Source organism: Theobroma cacao, chromosome 9 (genome assembly GCF_000208745.1).
Source record: "Theobroma cacao cultivar B97-61/B2 chromosome 9, Criollo_cocoa_genome_V2, whole genome shotgun sequence".
NCBI lineage: Eukaryota > Viridiplantae > Streptophyta > Magnoliopsida > Malvales > Malvaceae > Theobroma > Theobroma cacao.
The window spans coordinates 30,137,167-30,156,165 of record NC_030858.1 but is presented as its reverse complement, the minus strand read 5'-3'; the positions used below and the strand labels follow the sequence as shown (position 1 = coordinate 30,156,165).

The following is an 18,999-nucleotide window of genomic DNA, read 5'->3' as shown; positions in this document are numbered from 1 at the left end:
AAATTTTTATACTATTATAAATAGAAGAAAAAAGAATTTATTTAGTCATTTTATATTATTTTATGTTAATGTAATATAAGTTATTCATCTAAATTTGACTTTATATATGAAATTTTTGTTAAATTTTTTTTTATAGAAGGAATATTCAAACTTAATTTTTGTAAAAAATATAAATTAATTTACAAATTCTAGAATCAAATAATCAAGTAAGAAAATATTTATATATATTTTTTAATATCATAAATCTTTTTCACTTAAATATTTGGCTTATTGATAAGCATATCAATAATCTATTTAAAGATTTGTATTTTTTAAATATTTTTTTCAATTTAGTCCCTCAATATTTTAATTTTGTTCAATTTAGACCATGTACTATATATTTTTGTTCAATTTAATCCATATGACGTGACATATTTTTTTTTTTTATAAATTTTTTTGATATGCCACGTGGCACTGACATGTCAATATATCAATGCCACATCAGCACTGCCATGTCACTATATAATATCATGTGGCATTATCGCTTCATCATCTCAATGTCACATCATCAAAATGTGACACATCATCGCTGACGTCATCGATGATGTTAGCTTTTAACGGTAAAATTAGATACCGTTACGAAAAAAAATTAAATTAACGCAATTTTCAAAATCAAAGTACTAAATTACTTCAATTTTGAGTACATGAACTAAATTAAATAAAATTGAAAAGTACAAAGATTGGAGGAATCTTTTGATCCAAAATAAAACCCCAACAAAACTATAAAAAAAATAAACCCGAAAATTGAAACAAGAGCATGTGTAATATTAATTAATATTGTTTTTTTAAAAAATTCAATCATAAAAGTAAAAGGAAGTTGCATTTACGTTAATTGGAATTTGGATTTATGACCATTAATTTTGGTTTTTTTTTTTTGGGGTACATATTAATTTTTGTTTATTTGACATTGCGCTTTATAGTCAAAATTTGCATGATGTAGAAATGAAAATAAATGTACAGATTAATGAATAGTAATAGTATGTAATAGCAGTTTCTTATTTATTCTTATTAGATACCGCAATATATATGAGATTGGTTTACCATTTAGTCATTATTTAGTAGTAATAAGAATAGGATCCCAGAAAGAGAGGACAAAAACGTCAAAGGAATGAAAAGAGGGGGCGAAAAAGGAAAACAAGAAAACTAAAGAAGAGGTGAGAAACATGAACTAGCCGTTAGAGATGAGAAAAGAGAAGATTCGAATCTAATGCACACAGCATCGTTGCAACGGTCAAAAGAACCATTTTTTAAATTCCGCAGCTCCTCAATCCACCAAAACCTTAATCAACCGACGCCGTTTCTGTCCTCCCTCACAACGTTTTAAAACCAAACCCAGCCCTCTAAACCTCTCCTCTCATCTCTCTCTCTCTCTCTCTCTCGCTGAAAACCTGTCCCTGTAAAGAAGAGAAAACCCATTCTTTGGACCTCTTCTTCTTCTTCTTCTTCTTATACACCCATTCCCTCCTTTCTTTTTCAACTCCTTTGATTTGGGTGCTTCAAAATTTTCCTTTCTTTTTTGGCTGAATCAATAATAAGAAAATAAACAAATGGCAACTGTTAATGGGTACCAGGGAAACACCCCAGTGGCCACCAGCACTGGAACAAAGCAGTCTGCCCCCACTGCTAAGACTGTTGATTCTCAATCAGTTCTTAAAAGGTTTTCTTTTTCTCTCCACTTTTTTTTGGCTTTTTTTGTTTACATTGGAGTCTGTTTCTTAACTAGATGGAATAGAAAGCACGATGGGCTGCTTCTTTCCTTTTTTTTTTCTCTTTTGCAATGGTTTTTTGGTCTTTACCCTCCTAAGGTGTAGTTTGTAGAGTCTGCTTAAAATTTTTTTTTTCTTAAACTATTCAAGAGTAACAACCATTTGCCTGGATCTGGGGTTTTTTCTTTCTTTCTGATTAATTATTTATTTAAATAAAAACAGCATTGCCCTTTCATTGTTTTTGTGTTCATTGTGTCCAAGAACTTTTAATTAAATTTTGTTAAAGCATTAATAAATTGAATAACTTTTACATATTGATTTTTATCTTTTGTCTTTTTTCTGTGAGGATTTCTAAATCTCTTCTCCTTTTATTTTTTTGTCTTTGATTTCAACAGGTTGCAATCTGAATTGATGGCTTTGATGGTAAAACCTCTATTGCCTTTATTCCTTGTTATATACTATTGCTTCTTAAAAACCAAAGAAATCAATACATTGTTTTTTTGATGTTAGAGGGTTTTCTAATGATATTGTTTAAAATGACAGATGAGTGGAGATTCTGGTATATCAGCATTTCCTGAAGAGGACAACATATTTTGCTGGAAAGGAACAATTACAGGAAGCAAAGACACTGTCTTTGAAGGAACAGAATACAGGCTCTCTCTTGCATTCCCCAATGATTACCCTTTTAAGCCGCCAAAGGTCAAGTTTGAGACTGGTTGCTTTCATCCCAATGTTGATGTCTATGGCAACATTTGCTTGGACATTCTTCAGGTATAATTTTCTTCTTTGTACAGTCCAGATTTTTGTGGAAAGAAAAAATTGCCTGTCTGTCTTTGGACATAATTTGATACTACTTGGATGCATTATTTGTTGTAGGATAAATGGTCATCTGCTTATGATGTAAGAACCATACTGCTATCTATCCAGAGTCTGCTTGGAGGTGTTTTTCTCTTTCTTTTACTTCTCCCTTTGTAAACACTAAAGCTACAAAGTGAAAAGGCCTTTTTAATAATTTTATCATTTGGTAATCTGACATGCAGAACCAAACATTAGCTCTCCTCTAAACACTCAAGCAGCTCAACTTTGGAGCAATCAAGAAGGTATGTCCCAGTTTGAATAGCTTTACTTGTTTTACTAGCAGATCTTTTTTGTGATGAATATGGTCTGAATTTTTTTGTTTTTTGGTCTTGCAGAGTATAGGAAGATGGTTGAGAAGTTGTACAAAGCTCCTAATGCATGATTTGAGAAATCAAGGAGTAGAGGAGTTTTGTCTTTTTTCCTTGGGGAAATGAGAACATGAAATTTGTCTTTTATTTTATTACAGTGCTTCATTCTTTTCTGATTGATGAATGGTTTTCACTTGACTACTGAATATAATGAATCTCTTATCTCTAAGAAAAATACTTTCTACTTTCCAGGCCACCGACGAGATTCATTTTAAAGATTCTAATTTCCTGTTATTAAGCATTGGCTTACAGATATTTCATTTTTGACTAAGATCACTTTAGATGGTACCAAAGTATAACACTACACACACAAGATAACCAAATGATCTCAAGTCTAAAAATCACTTGCACAACTATCAAATGAAAATGCACTCTCACATGTGTTAGTTCAAATAAGACAATAATACTTTATGATGAAAATTAAATTTGAGACGAGGGCAACTCGAACATGATCACTATTGAATCACAAGCTGACGCATTTCCATGACATTTGAAGTTGGATTCATTGTCAAATATGCGTAAAGAGAAATTTGAAGTTCACAATTACCAGAAATGCTTAATGAAAACGAAGGTTTGCTGTTTACTTAAAAGATGGTGATGTAACCAGAAAGCATTACGAGGCAGAAAACGCTTCACTCCAAATCCTCAATATCATTACGAGGCAGAAAGCCTGCTGCTAACAGCTTCATCAATGCAACCAGCAGCTATTGCTTTGGTGATGTAAGTTGCCTCAGGTTAAATTTCGCCAACTCCTTATACTTCTCAACAACCCCAATCAAGCACACAGTCTGAGAAAATTCGTTCCGTTCAGAAAACCAAAAAAAAATTTCCTGTGAGTAGGCATATTTAGAAACAAACAATGAAAATACAAGGGGGGGGGGGGTTGGGACTCGCACATAAAGAGTTTGAGCGAGATTCACATCTCAAACAAAAGATGCATTGCTCCATTATCTCATATCATCATTTATGTTTTCCCTTTCTACTAGTCAGTAGAGTCCATAGAACAAAGATGAGTCCGAGATGTGATTCCCATTCAAATCATATCAAATACAACATGCCGAACCATAAAAACCAAGCAAGAATTGCTTAAGAACGAGAAATAGTCAAGTTTAATATTTATTAAATGAAATTTATACTCTCTACTCTAGCGTGTGCAAGAGAAATCTGTCATATTCATGCATTTAAAACACTCCACCTTGAAATTTTAAAATGAAATATTTCTGCAGAAAATACCATTATTTTGGCCTTGACTTTTCACTGTCACTATCATGGCCCATGATTAGTTTAAAGTAATTGATTTAATCTTTAAGCATTTGGAAATGGAAGGCTGGACAAAGTTTTCAGCTAGAGGGATTAAGTGATAAACAAGCAAGCAAATTTGCACAAATATTCACATTCTAGAAATAAAAGATAACGTCCTCACCTTAATAATTTCGACCACAATTGTCATATCAGGATTACTAAGATCAACTTTGTGTGGTGCAGGTATAGACTTTGCAACTGAATTTATAATTTTCATCCTGTCAATACCAGAATTTGCACGGGCCTCATACAGTACAGCAAACTGTACAGAAATAAAAGTTACAATCCCAGTACAAATAATACATTTCAGTTCAATTAAACCAAAAGGATGCTGTTGGATTTAAACATGTAGGGACCTTGACCCAACAAAAATGACCTCTATATGATATCTGAAAAATATTTATCCTTCTCCTATACTATAAATGTTTTTCATAATATATAAAAGAAAAAAGACAAAGGGATTTTTTTTAGGCGATGGGGCTAAATCTAATTTATAAACGTTATTTGACTACCCAAAAAGGAAACTAATACATACACACATGATCATTGCATACATATGATCATTCATAGGCAGAGGAGAAAAAGGTTCCCTCAAATAGTAACCAAGACATTTAAGACTGAATAGAACATTAAAAGATCAGTTCATATTAGCTGTTTTGTATGCTAAATGAAGGCATTTCAAACAATTTTAGACAGTTCAATTTTATAGATTGAAGTGAACCAAGAGTTGATTGGCGTGTCATGAACAATTTGATGCTTTTATTATGGATACTTTAGGCCTATCTCATACAGATCTTCTAACAAGCAAACGGCACAAGACATGAAGTCCATCATCATTACAATGGATCAAGCACTTCTGGAGCACAATCTAAATCCATGGTTTTCGATCTTAGAGTTTCAAAGACCATTTAAATTTCCTGTCAAATCCACACAATTGAAAACTCACTTGGCAGCTATATGGCATCTTCAGCCTGATTTGCCAACATATATTTAAAGGGTCTGACAGTTCCAAAAATAAGTCAAATCTCTCATTTTGGTAAACGGCCCACCAAGAGCTAAACTAGAAGTTGTGGCTTTAAATGGCATCAATCATGCACATGTTATGCACTTGAATCAGGTCAAATCTAAGTTTGATTCAAGTCAGTCTGAATGAGATCAAACAAAGACACATAATACAGATCCTTAAAGCAACTCTAAAACTACAATAATGAGTTATAGACAGAAAGTTCAAATTCAATGCATCTTTTCCATCCTATGCATTCCAAACTAACTTAATCTGAATATATGTCCTTGTATTTTTATGGCAAGCTTGCACTTACTGAAGCAATAAAGAAAATATTTTATCTTTGCAAAATCAAAAAAGAAAAAAAAAATAATGAGAAATGGATGAAATTCTTCTATTTTGTACCTTCCAAGGGTTCTGTGTCTCCACTGGAAAATACTGTGCAATGAGAGGTTTTATTGCTCTTGTAATCTCCTCTTCTGAAGCATAGCATGCTACTTCAACTGGTAACACTCTTAAAATGAACCTAAATGACAGAAACAGTAAGACTGTAGCTTGCTATTACCAAGATGTCATTTGCTATGGGCATGTGTTGTTTACTTAACATAAAATGCAAGTCAACAATAAAACCTTGACATGTGCTTCCTTGTTGATGCAGCAGATGTCATCATATGCTGTGCAATATCTTTGGGGCCAGGATCTCCTTCTTTCTTCCGCATTTGAACAAAGACAACACCATTACAACCTGAATCAAGGTTGATGAACCGCCTCTTTTTGAACAAGATGCAGAGAAAAAAAAAAGAATCAAATAAAAGAACTGGAAAAGAAAATAGAAAATGCAATAATGGCAAGCATCACCCAATTTGTTTACAAGAGATAAGAATTAATTGCCATAGAGAAACCTTGAGTAGTTCAACACTTTAGGGATGAATTAAATCAGAAAAGAAAGAGTAATGAACAAAAAATCATGAATATCTTCATCTGTCAACAACTAAAAAGAATTAAATAAACCATGTTCAAGGTTGAAAGACTAAATACAACAAGTTACAATGTCTTGGTTTTTATTGGCAACGTTCAATGTAACAAAGAAGGAACATCCTCATTTGGCTACTTCCATCTTGCATCAAAGAAATATGTGAAGTTTCCAATTAAGTATTTTGCATTGATACTATATTAAATTCAAATAAATCTTTGAGAAAGTAAAATATTTATCAGCATTCTTTTAGTTTTTCATTTTCTTTTCCAATAAGCATATAATTGTTTTATTCTTTCAGTTTCATGCAAAATGGCAACAATACAACTTATGGTAAAAAAGCATGGTTTTTTCTAAATGTATTTTTCCTCTTTCCGGCATTCACTTAATCTGCATATTCAAATTACAATTGCAGGTCTAGCTTACTAACCTTACTCTTATCTCCAAGCTCTTTGAGCTCAGCTTCAATAAGCTTATCAATAGATTTCTCTTTTCCATTGGTTTCACACTTTGATGTATCTGTTTCACGGCATTGTTTCTTTGCTGGTGGCTCCATGAAGTTATCTGCTTGATTTTCAATATTTACCCCATCCTCCTTAGTACCTTTAGTCTCTTCTGTTGCCTTCCCATGGCACACATCATCTAAATTATAATGATCCAAATCTTTATTTGTTAGTCTTTCTTGACTAGCATCATTTTCTCTACTAATATCTGATTTAGTCACTTCATTTTGCTCTTTCTCCTCTCCTTCATCATCACCCTCCTCTTCATCAACATCATCCTCATCATCACTATATGAGAAAGTAATCTTTTTATTTAGAGGCTTATTGGGTAACCTTGCAGGTTCCTCTCCCAAATCCTTTCCATGGACTAGCTCTTCAAAGAACTGCAAGAAAATTTAAAAAAAAAAAAAAGAAGTTTAATGGAAATGCACAAAAGAATAGGATTTGGGAGATTAATGACTAAAAATAAATCCTTTTTCTCAAAGGAAGTTCTTCTATTTTCCACTAAGCAACCTCAATTTCAAAGAATGCCAAGAGTAGAGTATTGTTCGTAATGATGCCGAATCAACAAAAGATAGCCCCACAAGAACAATCAAGGTCCAAAAACTGAAAAAGGATGTAAAAGTTGAGAGCCAAGAACACAATATATTAAAAAATGACCCCAAAAATGACAGAGAGAGAGAGAGAGAGAGAGGGAACGAGCAAAAAGAAACAAGTAAATCTTCCCTATTTTTTTCCCTGATATTTCCCTCCCTTTCAAATGAAATTAAATTATGAATTTGTGTCTATAAACAGTTCCCTTCCTGATGCAAGAAAGAGGGCCAAAATGATAATTTAAGAAACTCTTCCATGAGATCATCTCACTTCTTCCCATAAATCTTCACTCTCAAGAAAGTGGGTAAACAAATATCTCCATAAACTAGGTTTTGAAAGATGTTTCCTATCAATCAAATAGAAGTCAACAGCTATCTTCCCAATCAGCTTGGTGAGCAGCATCAGTCAACTTTTTCTTTTCATTTTCTCTATTGGCGTACATGTGAAATCCAACTTTTTTTCCTTGATTAGAGCCCAACTTTCTTGATAAGCAATTCATATGTTACAATAGATGGTGAATGAATTTGCATCTACAGGCAGCAAGAGACAAAAAGTGGTACTTTGAATTACAAAACTAACTAGCAACTCCAAAGCATGAGCATTAAGAAGTAAATAGCTTTTCTTATCCAATATCATCAATGTGCTATTTTGATATCCTTATTGTGTATAAATATTGATTAAAAGGAGCTGCCAAAGAAATATATTAAGTATACACAAGCAAATCCCAAAAAGTTGCTATTGCATACTGCTAACACACATACCTTCTAAAATAGTAAACATAATTTGTAAACTTAACGCGAGATCAGCTCTGTTTCATAGCCTTAAATAATGGTTCATCAACAAAAAGCATGCACTTGAAAACAAACTAATACAACACCAAAAGAAAGAAACCATGGCAGTGTGAACAGTTAAGATGCGGAAAAGACACAGGCTTAAAGTGAAATGCCACAACCATTATCACAGCCCTAATAACATTTGAACTAGAGTATTACCAAAGCCCAGTAGTCTATCATGGAGTTTATTACATAATATTAAATAATTGTTGTAGAGTTTTGTTTTAATATTTTATAAGAACAGGGGCTTTATAAGCCAACTAGGGCTGGAATGTATTAAACTAGCAAGACAAAGAAAAAAGAGGTGATTCATGAACAACTCTTCTCTTGAGGTTTGGAGGTTTTGCAAGATCAAGCTTGAAGACTGAAAAATAAAAAATTATAATTGCATTTCTCCTCTCAAGTTGAGCAGAAACCCTCTCTTTATTGGAAAAAAGATTCTTGTTCAGTCGTTAAAATTGAGTTAAAGTTTATTAGAAATACTAGAGATTATGCAATTATATGTTCTTTTGTGGCTTGGCTGGAGTTGGGCAGTTGTGATTTGTTCTAATCATTCTTTTAAGAGTAAAGCATGAATAAATGTTCAATTTAAAGGCTGGTAGGAAAAGAATTCAGATTCGTAAGGACTATTCAGAAAATCTATCTTGCAAGAAACTAGTCCTAAGAACTTGCAACTTTAGGCTGAATTCCGTATTAAACTATACAGTTTTACTATTCAAATTTATATGGTTGGAATGCTGGTTGAATTTAGTTTCAAATGAATCAAACAGAATCCAAATCTGAGTTTTCTAACTAAAAATATCTTGCTTTTGGTAAAAACTGCTCAAGCTGCTTGGCAACAAAACCAGGGGTATTTTTAGGATTTTACTAATGGAGTTACATGTTAAGCATTATATGAATGGACAGCCTATAAAAGATATTAGCTCCCATATTTTCAACTAGCGAGTGCTCTAATACAAACTGTGGGGACGAGCACCAACTAGTGAGGTATTGTCCACTTTGGCCTAAAAGGGTCTCACAATTTTGTCTATAAAAGATACCTTCCAAGTATAAGTTTAAAACAAGTAAAGTGGGGGGTTCAACTTACCTCCCTTCCTCCCAACAACTTAGCTATCCTCCAAAATAATCAAAAGCCTATCCCTATCATTTGAATAGATCAGAAATCAATAGAGGCTATTTACACTGTAAAATCATCCAACCTAACATAAAGTGTTTCAAAAGATGAATCTGAGAGCTTGTGCACTACTAAATAAAACGACTAATAACTTAAGCTACAAAACTCGAAATTATAATCCGTTTAATGAGTTAGAAACTAGACTTAATAGGTTTTCCATATATAAATAACTCAACCTGTAATTCAATGTAGAAAAAAGCAGTAAATCCTGTAAAATACCCCTGACATTGCTGTCAGGCAGCTTGAGCAGTCTTTACTGAAAACAAGATATCTTTACTTAGAAAACTCAGATTTGAATTCTGTTTTAGTTCATTAGAAACTAGATTCAACCACCTTTCCAACCATATAAAATTTATATAACAAAACTCTATACTAAAGTTACAAGTTACAACTCACATCAAGCTCTATGTGGAGACCCATAACCAACTTGCAAGGAATTGCCTGTGCACCTTGTGGTCTCACACTTATGGTCTCAAAAATCAAAGCTTTAACTCGATTTAATCTTGCATAAGATCCCCCTCCTACAATACAGCCCAAGATTTCGTACCTCTCCAACAGAGCAATTAAAAAATTTCAGCAGTATCCATTTTGAATATAGCTGGAGTACCATCTTAAGTAAATAAATAAATATAGAAAAAAAACTTTGGAACATTAATCAAATACCCAGATAAAAATCAGCAACCGTTCATTAAAAAAAGTTAAACTTTTAACCAACGAAACTGAATCACAAACAAATACCCAGAAGGCAAATTATCAACCAATGATCCAATAGTTAAGTTCAATCAAATAAAAAAAATGGTTCAACATGAAAATTTTTTAAAAATTATAACAAAAACACAGAAAAGAAAAACATACCGTGTCAATAACATTAATAGCCTCATGAGCAGCTTGGCGTTCTCTGCCGCCATCACAAGTGATAAAGAAACCTTGAACTCCTGGCCTTAATGGGTATGCCCCTTTCTTCTTAACTGCTTTCTGTTTTCATATGAAAGGAAAACAAAAATGTTCAAAAAGAAAAGAAAAAAAAAACAAAGAATATATGAAAATAGAAACTGCATAGCAAAAAAGAGAGAGAGTTTAGGTTTTGGCAGGCTAACATTGTGGGGAAGATATTGCTTTCTCTTCTTGCCTTTGGTTGTGGCAGTGTTGGGTTTTCCTTTATTTTCAATGGCCATTGGAGAGTTGTCTACAAAGGAGGCTGAAGCTCAACTGTTCTCTACTTCCAAACTGAGGGTTGGGCTATGCATGCTCAGCTTTAAGCTTTATAAGCGAAAGATTTTTCTTTTTGGTCTTTTTCACTAGACAAGTGTTTTTTCTTTGGAATAAATAAAATAAAATGTGTTAAAATTTAGCAATTTACAATTACATTACGTTAGATATAAAACCTTTTCTAAATATCGATCAAAAATATAAAAAAAAATCAATAAATATTGATAAAAAAAGGGGAAAAATAACAGAAATTTATAATAAGTTAAAAATTTAGAATGAAATTTCAGCATATATTTATTCATTATATATATTTTAGAGTCATAATATCTGCGATACTCATCATTTGACAAATTTATTATCAGAATTCTGTATTTTGCCAGCACCAAGCTACTACACTTCATTGGCATTAAAGCATCTTCATACAACATTTCCAGATTTTGGGGGGGCAAAACCCTTTGATATGTGTTCTGTTGAGTGAAGTGGGCTTGGGGTTAGGGGGTTAGCGCTCTTGGCATATAGGGGTTATGGACAAAATTATACATACCATTCCAGTCTTCAAGTGGGATGAGTTTATGGAGTTCTGTTTTGACAACTGATATTTATTATCAAGGGAATATAATTATACACCAACATAAACATTACTTGTATCCATTTAATCTCTTAATCGTAGAGCACTTTCAATGGAGGATGGCAGGTCAACAAAGGGTTACCATCCAAGCTATGATTGACAACAATCTGAAAAAAAAAAAGTGCCCAAAACGACATTGATATGTTAATGAAAAACCAATGGTTAGGGCAGTCTGATGTTAAGGCATTTGGATGCTGAAATCTAGTGGTGGGGAATGGTTAAAAGCAAAGGTGGAAAATTAATGGCGGTGGCCAACCAAAATTAAAGTTCTAACTGGAAAACTGCAGTCATGAACTAGGGGGATGACCACACAGGGCACATGGTCCCCATAGCAACCCCTTCCTGCCTTTTCACAACTTTACATCATGCTATTTAACTCAAACATTTTTGTCTGTAAAAAGAATATCATATATTCTTTTTCTAATGAACAAATTAACATCATTTTCAAATTTCCAGCATCAATATACAATAACCTCGAGAGGGAAAAATGAAGCTTAAGAATACAATTGAAGGGAACTTTGAAAAATTGCCAAGTAAAGAACAAACCTTTCTTTTATATATGAAAGATATGAAATTGAAATCTACATTTACAGGGGCTATATGTATATTATATAATATATATTTATAGCAGCTGTACGTTATCGACACTTTTGGATGAATATGAGGCAGCAAGGAGAGCTGCTCCGATCCCTGATCCGTCTTCTGTGACCTTAAGAATGACATGCTGCGCAATATCTTCTCCCAATATTTCATGCAAGGCTTCATGCAAGTACTCTCTGAACATTGTATATTGTGTGTATAAACTTCCCTCGACTGCCACTACTGTTCTTCTCATCTTAATATCGCTTCTACTTCTTCCACCTGTAATGCCACTGCTTCCATCCCGGCCAATCTTCTTCAATATCCCGACAATACCAGCAGCTGCCAATCTAGCAGCCCTACGGGTTACCACATCACATACCTTCACAACAAGCTTCCTTGCCTTCAAGGGAACATCTGGAATCTGCAAGCATAAACGTCAGACTAGTAATCCTTTAGGGTCATGGCCAGAGACTGAACAAGAAGGGAGTTGACATATGACTCAATTACCTCGAGAACATTTTTTAAGATTCTCGCCACTTCTGTCAATTCAGGGGAGTCATCCTCATGCATCATGGCCATTAAAGGCGTCCTAAAATAGGGTATGGAAATCGTTACTTATTAAACAGATCAGAGATTTCAAAAAGATTTAACTAATGTGGTGTTCAATGATATTAAACAAGTAACATCATTGTGCTCCTTCCTACCATAGAACAAGATAGCTAGTGCAATTCATTAATCAATATAAGGTCATCAAGCAAGAAGCAAATGATACTTGCCACAAGAAATGACACTTAAACCTGAATGGTTAGGTCAAAATTTATGAAGATACAAGGTGATAAAACCCATGACCTAGAACCTAAATTATGAATAATAATAATGGAAATCAGGCAAGGGAAACAAAGAAAACCACTGCCAACCCATCCATGCTGTGCTTCTGCCATGGATGCTGCCTCAACAGCTTAGAAAGTATAAAGATATGCTACAGAAGCATAGCAGCCTAAGAGAAAGGAAGGGGAGAAAAAAAAGCAAAAGAAGATTTCCGTACTCTTCACCATGATAGAAACCAAGTTACAAGAAGATAAAATATCACATAGATGCATACCTTAAGGAAAAGGGCATTGATAAACTGGAAGAAACAGGACCAAAAATATCTGACTCTTGTGACATCTTTAGAATCACTCTCCTAACAATCTCACCAAGATACATGCCTGATATCATTTTCTCAAAACCCTGCAAGGAAACTCTAGGGAATTATATCTGGTCATTCATTATTATCTATTAAGAAAAAGTGTAGCTAAACCTAATCCTACCTGATCATTGGAATTTGGACTCTCAGCATCTAATTCAATATCATACGAAGTTCTTGGCAGATGAGATGACCAAAAATTTCCCCATTCCATGTTGACAACCTTGTCATGAGACAAATGAAACAGCGTGAACACAGATAGGTGTGCAATTAACCACTTCCTCATATAAAGTAAAAAAATAAAAGACCATATGCAACAAAAGGAAGGATACCATGCCTCCAGAAGTTGTAAGAAGTCCTTGGCACTTAATGATAGCATCGGTCCGCTCCCAATAGCAGGCATTTGTACCGGTTCCAATTATCACTGCAGCAACAGTGTCTGCATCATGATAATGTCCAAGAGCTAATGTTCCAACAGTATCATTCACCTGCTTACAAAATTCATGAAATTCATCCAAACATGTGACTACAATTAAGTATGAAGATATCTCCATTTGTATACTTGCAATGTGGGTATTAGGATGACATGTCAGCTAATAACTTTTCTCATGAGTCATCAAATCAATAATGTTATAATATAATATCCGTTGAGAAATTATCAACTAAAACACATGTGATGAATCAGATATAAAAAGTCTGATGCCTTTGATTAAATCCAGTGAAAGGAATAATAAAGAATCTTACACCATGACTCATTTTGAGAATAGATTCCCTTAGACCAATTACTGGGACAAGTGTTCACAGCATGTGAAATTAAGGAACTAAAATGGTTTTCAAATGTTTACCTCTAGACTAATTATCATTCTATTTATTAGCACAACCATCAAAACCAGACAAACCCTTGAACAAATTCTTCAAATTTATACCAAACTTCTTAGCATGATGATTTTAACATCAAAAAGCCTACCATTATTTTGTTATGGACATGAACTCAATCTAATTGCTATTAGTGAACAATCAACTACCAAAAATGCTACTTAGCTTTTAATGAACTAGCAAAATTATTGCAATTTTTATCAATATACTTTTATCTAACTGCAAGTAATTTAAAGAACTATTTAGAAATAACCAAAGGTGCAATACCTGGTGTTAAAACTTATTAATATATTTTTATGTAGCTGGAAGCAACAAAAAATTTACTTTAAGAAAGACAGTGCACAATAGAAACACAGCAACAATTATTTTTATTTTCCCAAAGTTGTGGAGAAAACAGCTGAATTTTTAGTGGGTTTTATGCAATTATAAGTCATTAGACCACCTAATTGAATCTCAGAATCTCACATTATTGCAATCCATTATATCATTAAACTCCTTTAATTTGACATAAAAGCATTAAAAGTATCTAAGAAGCCAGATATACAAATTCCACGTGGACCATGAACAACAAAATCCACAATGTCTTCCTTGACAAGGCTGTAAGTCATGCCTACAACCCATCTCATTAAAACTACTAAACATACACAACTCAATTCAATCTTCCACTGACAACAGCAAACTACATAAACCATTAACAAAAAAACACTGCACAATGAGCACAAGATGCAAAACTTCCATCCAAGCAATTCCTTACACAATAAATAAAAGCATACATACAACAAGAACATTTAGAGATTTCACCAAACATTGCACCTTACTTTATTTCTCAATAATTCCTTGAATTGAGAAAATATACAAAATTAAACCTATAATCTAGAGTAAGATCTCACCAGCACAGCAACTCGCATATTTAAACCTTTCCTATCCAGTGCCTGTTGTAAAGCTCCAGCTACCTCTTCTCCAACCTACAATCATTCATGCCACATATTTAACAAAAAAAAAAAATCAGGCTTGCCATAAAGCAGCTACTTAAAACCTAACTTCCAACAATTAAGAGATTCTATGATAACAAAACCAACTTCTAGCTGAGAAAATCTAAGCTATCATATAGCACAATGTGATGCACCAAGCCTTTGGGCTCACATTATTGTTTCATGAATACCCAGGCATTAATAAGCAGCAGAAATTTTCCTATTATCCTAGCAATTCAAATAACTCAAATTCAAAAATAAAACACTAACCATGTCTTTGATTGCAAATCCTTTTGTCCATTTGATTAAAATCCCTGATGAAACAGATGTTTGTTTCACAGGAAAAGAGAATGTAAATCCAAGTTCTTTCCTAATTGAGGATTTCTCGAAATCATTTGCGTTTTCATCAAACTGCTGTAGTGATGAAGCTATAAAATCCAAAAGATCCTGTCTCAAGTGAAACATATTAGCCTCAGTGAATATCAGTAAAGAATAAATTTCTTGAGTTTGCTAAGAATTGGTAGAAACTTATGAGTCAGAAACTTAGTTACCTCACTTCTGCCACTCATCAACTGCTGGGGAATGGGTTGTCGCTCCACATCTTGATCCAAGACGGAGGATCTTTGACCTCCTAGTTCAACCCGTAAGACCCTAAAATTAGTACCTCCAAGATCTAGAGCATAATAAGTTCCTTTCTCACTCCTGAAAAAATAAATACTTATTTTACTAGTGTAACTTATGCAGGAAGAAAAAAAGTAAATACATTTAAATACATGGCAGGACAATAATATCATTCACAAGCCAAACTCTAAAAATCAATACAAAAGTAACCAAAAGCAAACATCTTCCATACAAATCCTGTTAAAGGCAAATCATTACCAAACCAAAGCATAATATACACCTACAATTGCATGCTGAATCTGAAGTTTCAAATTTTAATCAAAAAAAGAAATGCTGGTTCCATATCCTTATATTTAATCTATAGCTTCAGGCCACATTTAGTACAGAAAAAATAGAATCCATCCACTAATGGAGTTTAAACACAATAATACCTCAAATAGTTCTTATACACTTGTGTGCAAATAGTAGAGAATAGAAGCAGAAGCCACCAAGATTCTATGAACTACACAAAGTTTTAAGACAAAATTAGATTCCCTACTCAAAGCAGTGCAATGTCAACTGTGAAAACAACAGATAACACCATCTGAATATTATTGAACTTCAATAGCAGAAACCTTTTACACCAAATACCAATTCCAGAAATCATGAAATTATTAATATCTGTACGAATAAATGTACCAAAAATTAACAAAAATAGTATATATTACATCATAAAAAAGAAAAGCAAAAAGAACGAACATCAAATTAAAACAAAACAACAAAGGCAAACCTAAATGGAAAAAGAGAACATCTCAAATTGACAAATTTCAGTACCACGGCAGAAAGCAAAAACTACTCACAGAAAGTGTGGCCAAGTTGCAACAGGACAAAAACTCAAATACCGTACTAAAAAAACATATTGGGGGAACACCAACCATCGTGGAACACTGACTTAAAATTGGAAAACTCTGGCATAATATAAGAAACAAAATAAATGCGACACGCAATAGAATAATAAGTTTGTAACAAAAAAATAAACAGGAATCCATCATTGAAAAAAAATAATTATCTTTTTTTTTCTGAATTTACATATTGAGTGGAAATTTTAACAACCTCAATAAACATAAAGATGGTAAATAAATTTTTTCAAGAAATAAAAAATTCAACACGATAAATGTAGAGAGTGAACTAAATTCAATCAACAATACCAACCCAATACACTAAACTACAATGCACCAACAACCAAATCAACAAGACCATTTTTATTATCTCTCAAAAAGATAAAAGAGCTTCAAAATTAGTACCCTCCAGCAAGCGTATACCATCACCAAAAATCAATCCGAACAATGCATCAACAACCAAACCCATGAGAACCCATCTTTAATCTCACAAAAAAAAAAAACTTCAAATTTTATTCATCCCAACAACCAAAAACCAACCCCAAAACTACAATGCATCAACAAAAACCCCATAACCAAACAAATCCAACCAACCAAATTAAAAGCAACAAAAACGAAAAAGAATAAAAAAGTTATGAGCTTTGATTACCCAGAAGGGAGATTGTCAACAAAAGTGAGCAACATTTTCAGCTTGGATCCTCCTTCAGAAGCTAAACCAGCATGCATCTCAACAGCCATAGCATCCACTACTTGCCTTAACCTCCCAACTGTGGTCTCACAACTTTCTTCCAACTCTTTTAAAACTCCAACTACTCTCTTCCACTTCCTCCTACTCCTTACTCTCCTCCCTACCACCACCGCCGCCACCGCACACGTCGTCACCGCCACCCCTAGTGCCACCCCCAAAGCCACCTTCCCCATCAAAATAACAACACTATATGATATAACTATCCCTCCCTTTAACAATCTATTAAACAATCCATTCTATTATCCTTTCCTCCATCAAAGTACCATTTTTTAGAGCTTTGATCAATTAAACGGTGGAAACGCCGCCGTTTTAACATCTGGTCTTCTTTTTCTATCTATTTGCTTATAAATTTTCTTCACTAAAAAACCCAGAAAACAAAAACCAAAGAAACAAAAAGGAAAAAAGAAACTCTTTCTTGGGATGTTTCTTTGGTGATTAAAGTAAGAACTTTTTACAGGTGCGTTTTTCCGGCGAGAATCGCCGGTGACCTTTTTTTCTTAAAAAAACACACAAAACCAAAAAGAATTCCTTTTTTTTTTATTTTCTGGAGATGACTCGTTTGAAGAAATGCTTAAAAGACAGAGCCTTTTAAACAGAGAAGAAGAGAAGAGAAGAGAAGGAAAAAAAATAAAGAAATGGACGTTTTTATTTTGACGGGTCTGCAATTAGCAGGCTTGGAAAGCGAAGTGAAGGGTACTTATAGAGGAGGCGAAATTGCGGATATGGGCTCCGGGATTTTCTAAAATGACGGATTGCTAATGGGGGGTAATTATTTTACCGTTGGTGAAAGACGTATGGATTTAATTTTGGTTCTTTGAGGTTAATGGGAATTTTGACTTTTTGTCTGGTTTTAGGGTTGAAGAAATGGGCATTACAGTTGGCGTTAATTACGGTTTTAGGGTTGGGGGGGGGGGGCGTACAGTGTTGCGCTTTTAAGAAAGGTTGGTTACCTCACCTAGTTTGAAAGGTGTAGTTGATTGTTTTGACTGATTTGATTAAGACATGTTGAACATGTTTCTTCATTTAGCTCATGCCTCATGGGGACTCTCCCTCTCTTTGATTTAAGATCTGTAAGTGTTACTTATGGGCATAGAATTTCTATGAATATCTCCCTGATTGTGACTTCTAATCCAATCCTGTCCATGCACCCCTTTTGGCTTTAATCATGTTGCTTTGTTTTATTTCTCATTACCCAAGCTCTATTACAACATTCAATCCATTCTGAATTTTCAACCAGGCCCTAATCAGGACATTTCATTTTAAAGTGCCCAAAAAATCATTGCACTTGTGTGTGTAAATCATATTTGCTTTCATATAATGATTTCAGAAAGGAAAAAAATGGTTAAAGTATGATGCCCATTGTAACTATTAATTTAAAGATACTTTTTTTTAAATACAATAAAAAATCAATCAAAATACATAGTTCAAATGTAAGTGGACATAAATTATTACCATTAAAGTTTATATTATTTAATTAGCATATCTCTTTTCTTTGCATCCCAACTAGGACTAACAGCAACCTAAGAATTGAACAACATTTACTAATTACTTCCACCTACCTTTGAATTAATTGTATTATTGTAACACCTGAAAACCAAATTAAAATTTTCCCTTTCCCTTTCTTTTAAATTGACTAATTTTTTGTGGCGTAAGCAAAGAGAGAAGCTTGGATTCGGACTCAATCCGTCTATCTTTTTCCGTCCTTACTTCTAAACCCTAAAAACTAAACCATGTTACAACAAAATTACAGAATTATCGCCATCAAATTACATATTATGATTATTTAATTTTATTTTATTTTTTAAATAAATAAATATATAATTTTTCCCATATATAAAATATATTAACGTTACTCCATATTTTATGCATGGATTGATGGAGAGATGTAGCAATCCATTTGTAAATATCTTCCCTCCACGGAGAGGCGCACAGTCACAGAGACAGTTT

General features: G+C 33.4%; 3 protein-coding genes across 5 annotated transcripts; 1 reads left to right on the top strand and 2 right to left on the bottom strand.

The window, feature by feature from the left end:
• LOC18589908 (ubiquitin-conjugating enzyme E2 20) lies at positions 1,327-3,209 on the top strand. Its single transcript, XM_007015091.2, has 6 exons — positions 1,327-1,696; positions 2,141-2,168; positions 2,289-2,516; positions 2,622-2,685; positions 2,786-2,845; positions 2,939-3,209. Exons 1-6 carry the CDS (start codon positions 1,587-1,589, stop codon positions 2,983-2,985), a joined length of 537 nt encoding a protein of 178 aa, XP_007015153.2. The 5' UTR covers positions 1,327-1,586; the 3' UTR covers positions 2,986-3,209.
• Positions 3,300-10,618, bottom strand: LOC18589907 (THUMP domain-containing protein 1 homolog). Of its 3 annotated transcripts, XR_001929578.1 has the most exons (9): positions 10,451-10,611; positions 10,209-10,328; positions 9,750-9,902; positions 6,680-7,135; positions 5,907-6,046; positions 5,682-5,802; positions 4,395-4,535; positions 3,552-3,759; positions 3,300-3,503 (listed from the first exon to the last, which is right to left on the bottom strand). XR_001929578.1 is itself a non-coding variant. In XM_007015088.2 (8 exons), the coding sequence occupies exons 1-8, from the start codon at positions 10,526-10,528 to the stop codon at positions 3,676-3,678; spliced, it is 1,293 nt and encodes a 430-aa protein (XP_007015150.2). In that variant the 5' UTR covers positions 10,529-10,611; the 3' UTR covers positions 3,300-3,675. The 3 variants fall into 3 exon arrangements, 2 of the variants coding, with proteins under 2 accessions (XP_007015150.2, XP_007015151.1); XM_007015088.2 differs by having other exon boundaries at positions 3,300-3,759; XM_007015089.2 differs by lacking the exon at positions 9,750-9,902 and having other exon boundaries at positions 3,300-3,759; positions 10,451-10,618.
• Positions 11,694-17,682, bottom strand: LOC18589906 (hexokinase-3). Its single transcript, XM_007015087.2, has 9 exons — positions 16,954-17,682; positions 15,357-15,507; positions 15,076-15,252; positions 14,725-14,799; positions 13,291-13,446; positions 13,083-13,181; positions 12,875-13,002; positions 12,280-12,361; positions 11,694-12,193 (listed from the first exon to the last, which is right to left on the bottom strand). Exons 1-9 carry the CDS (start codon positions 17,223-17,225, stop codon positions 11,813-11,815), a joined length of 1,521 nt encoding a protein of 506 aa, XP_007015149.2. The 5' UTR covers positions 17,226-17,682; the 3' UTR covers positions 11,694-11,812.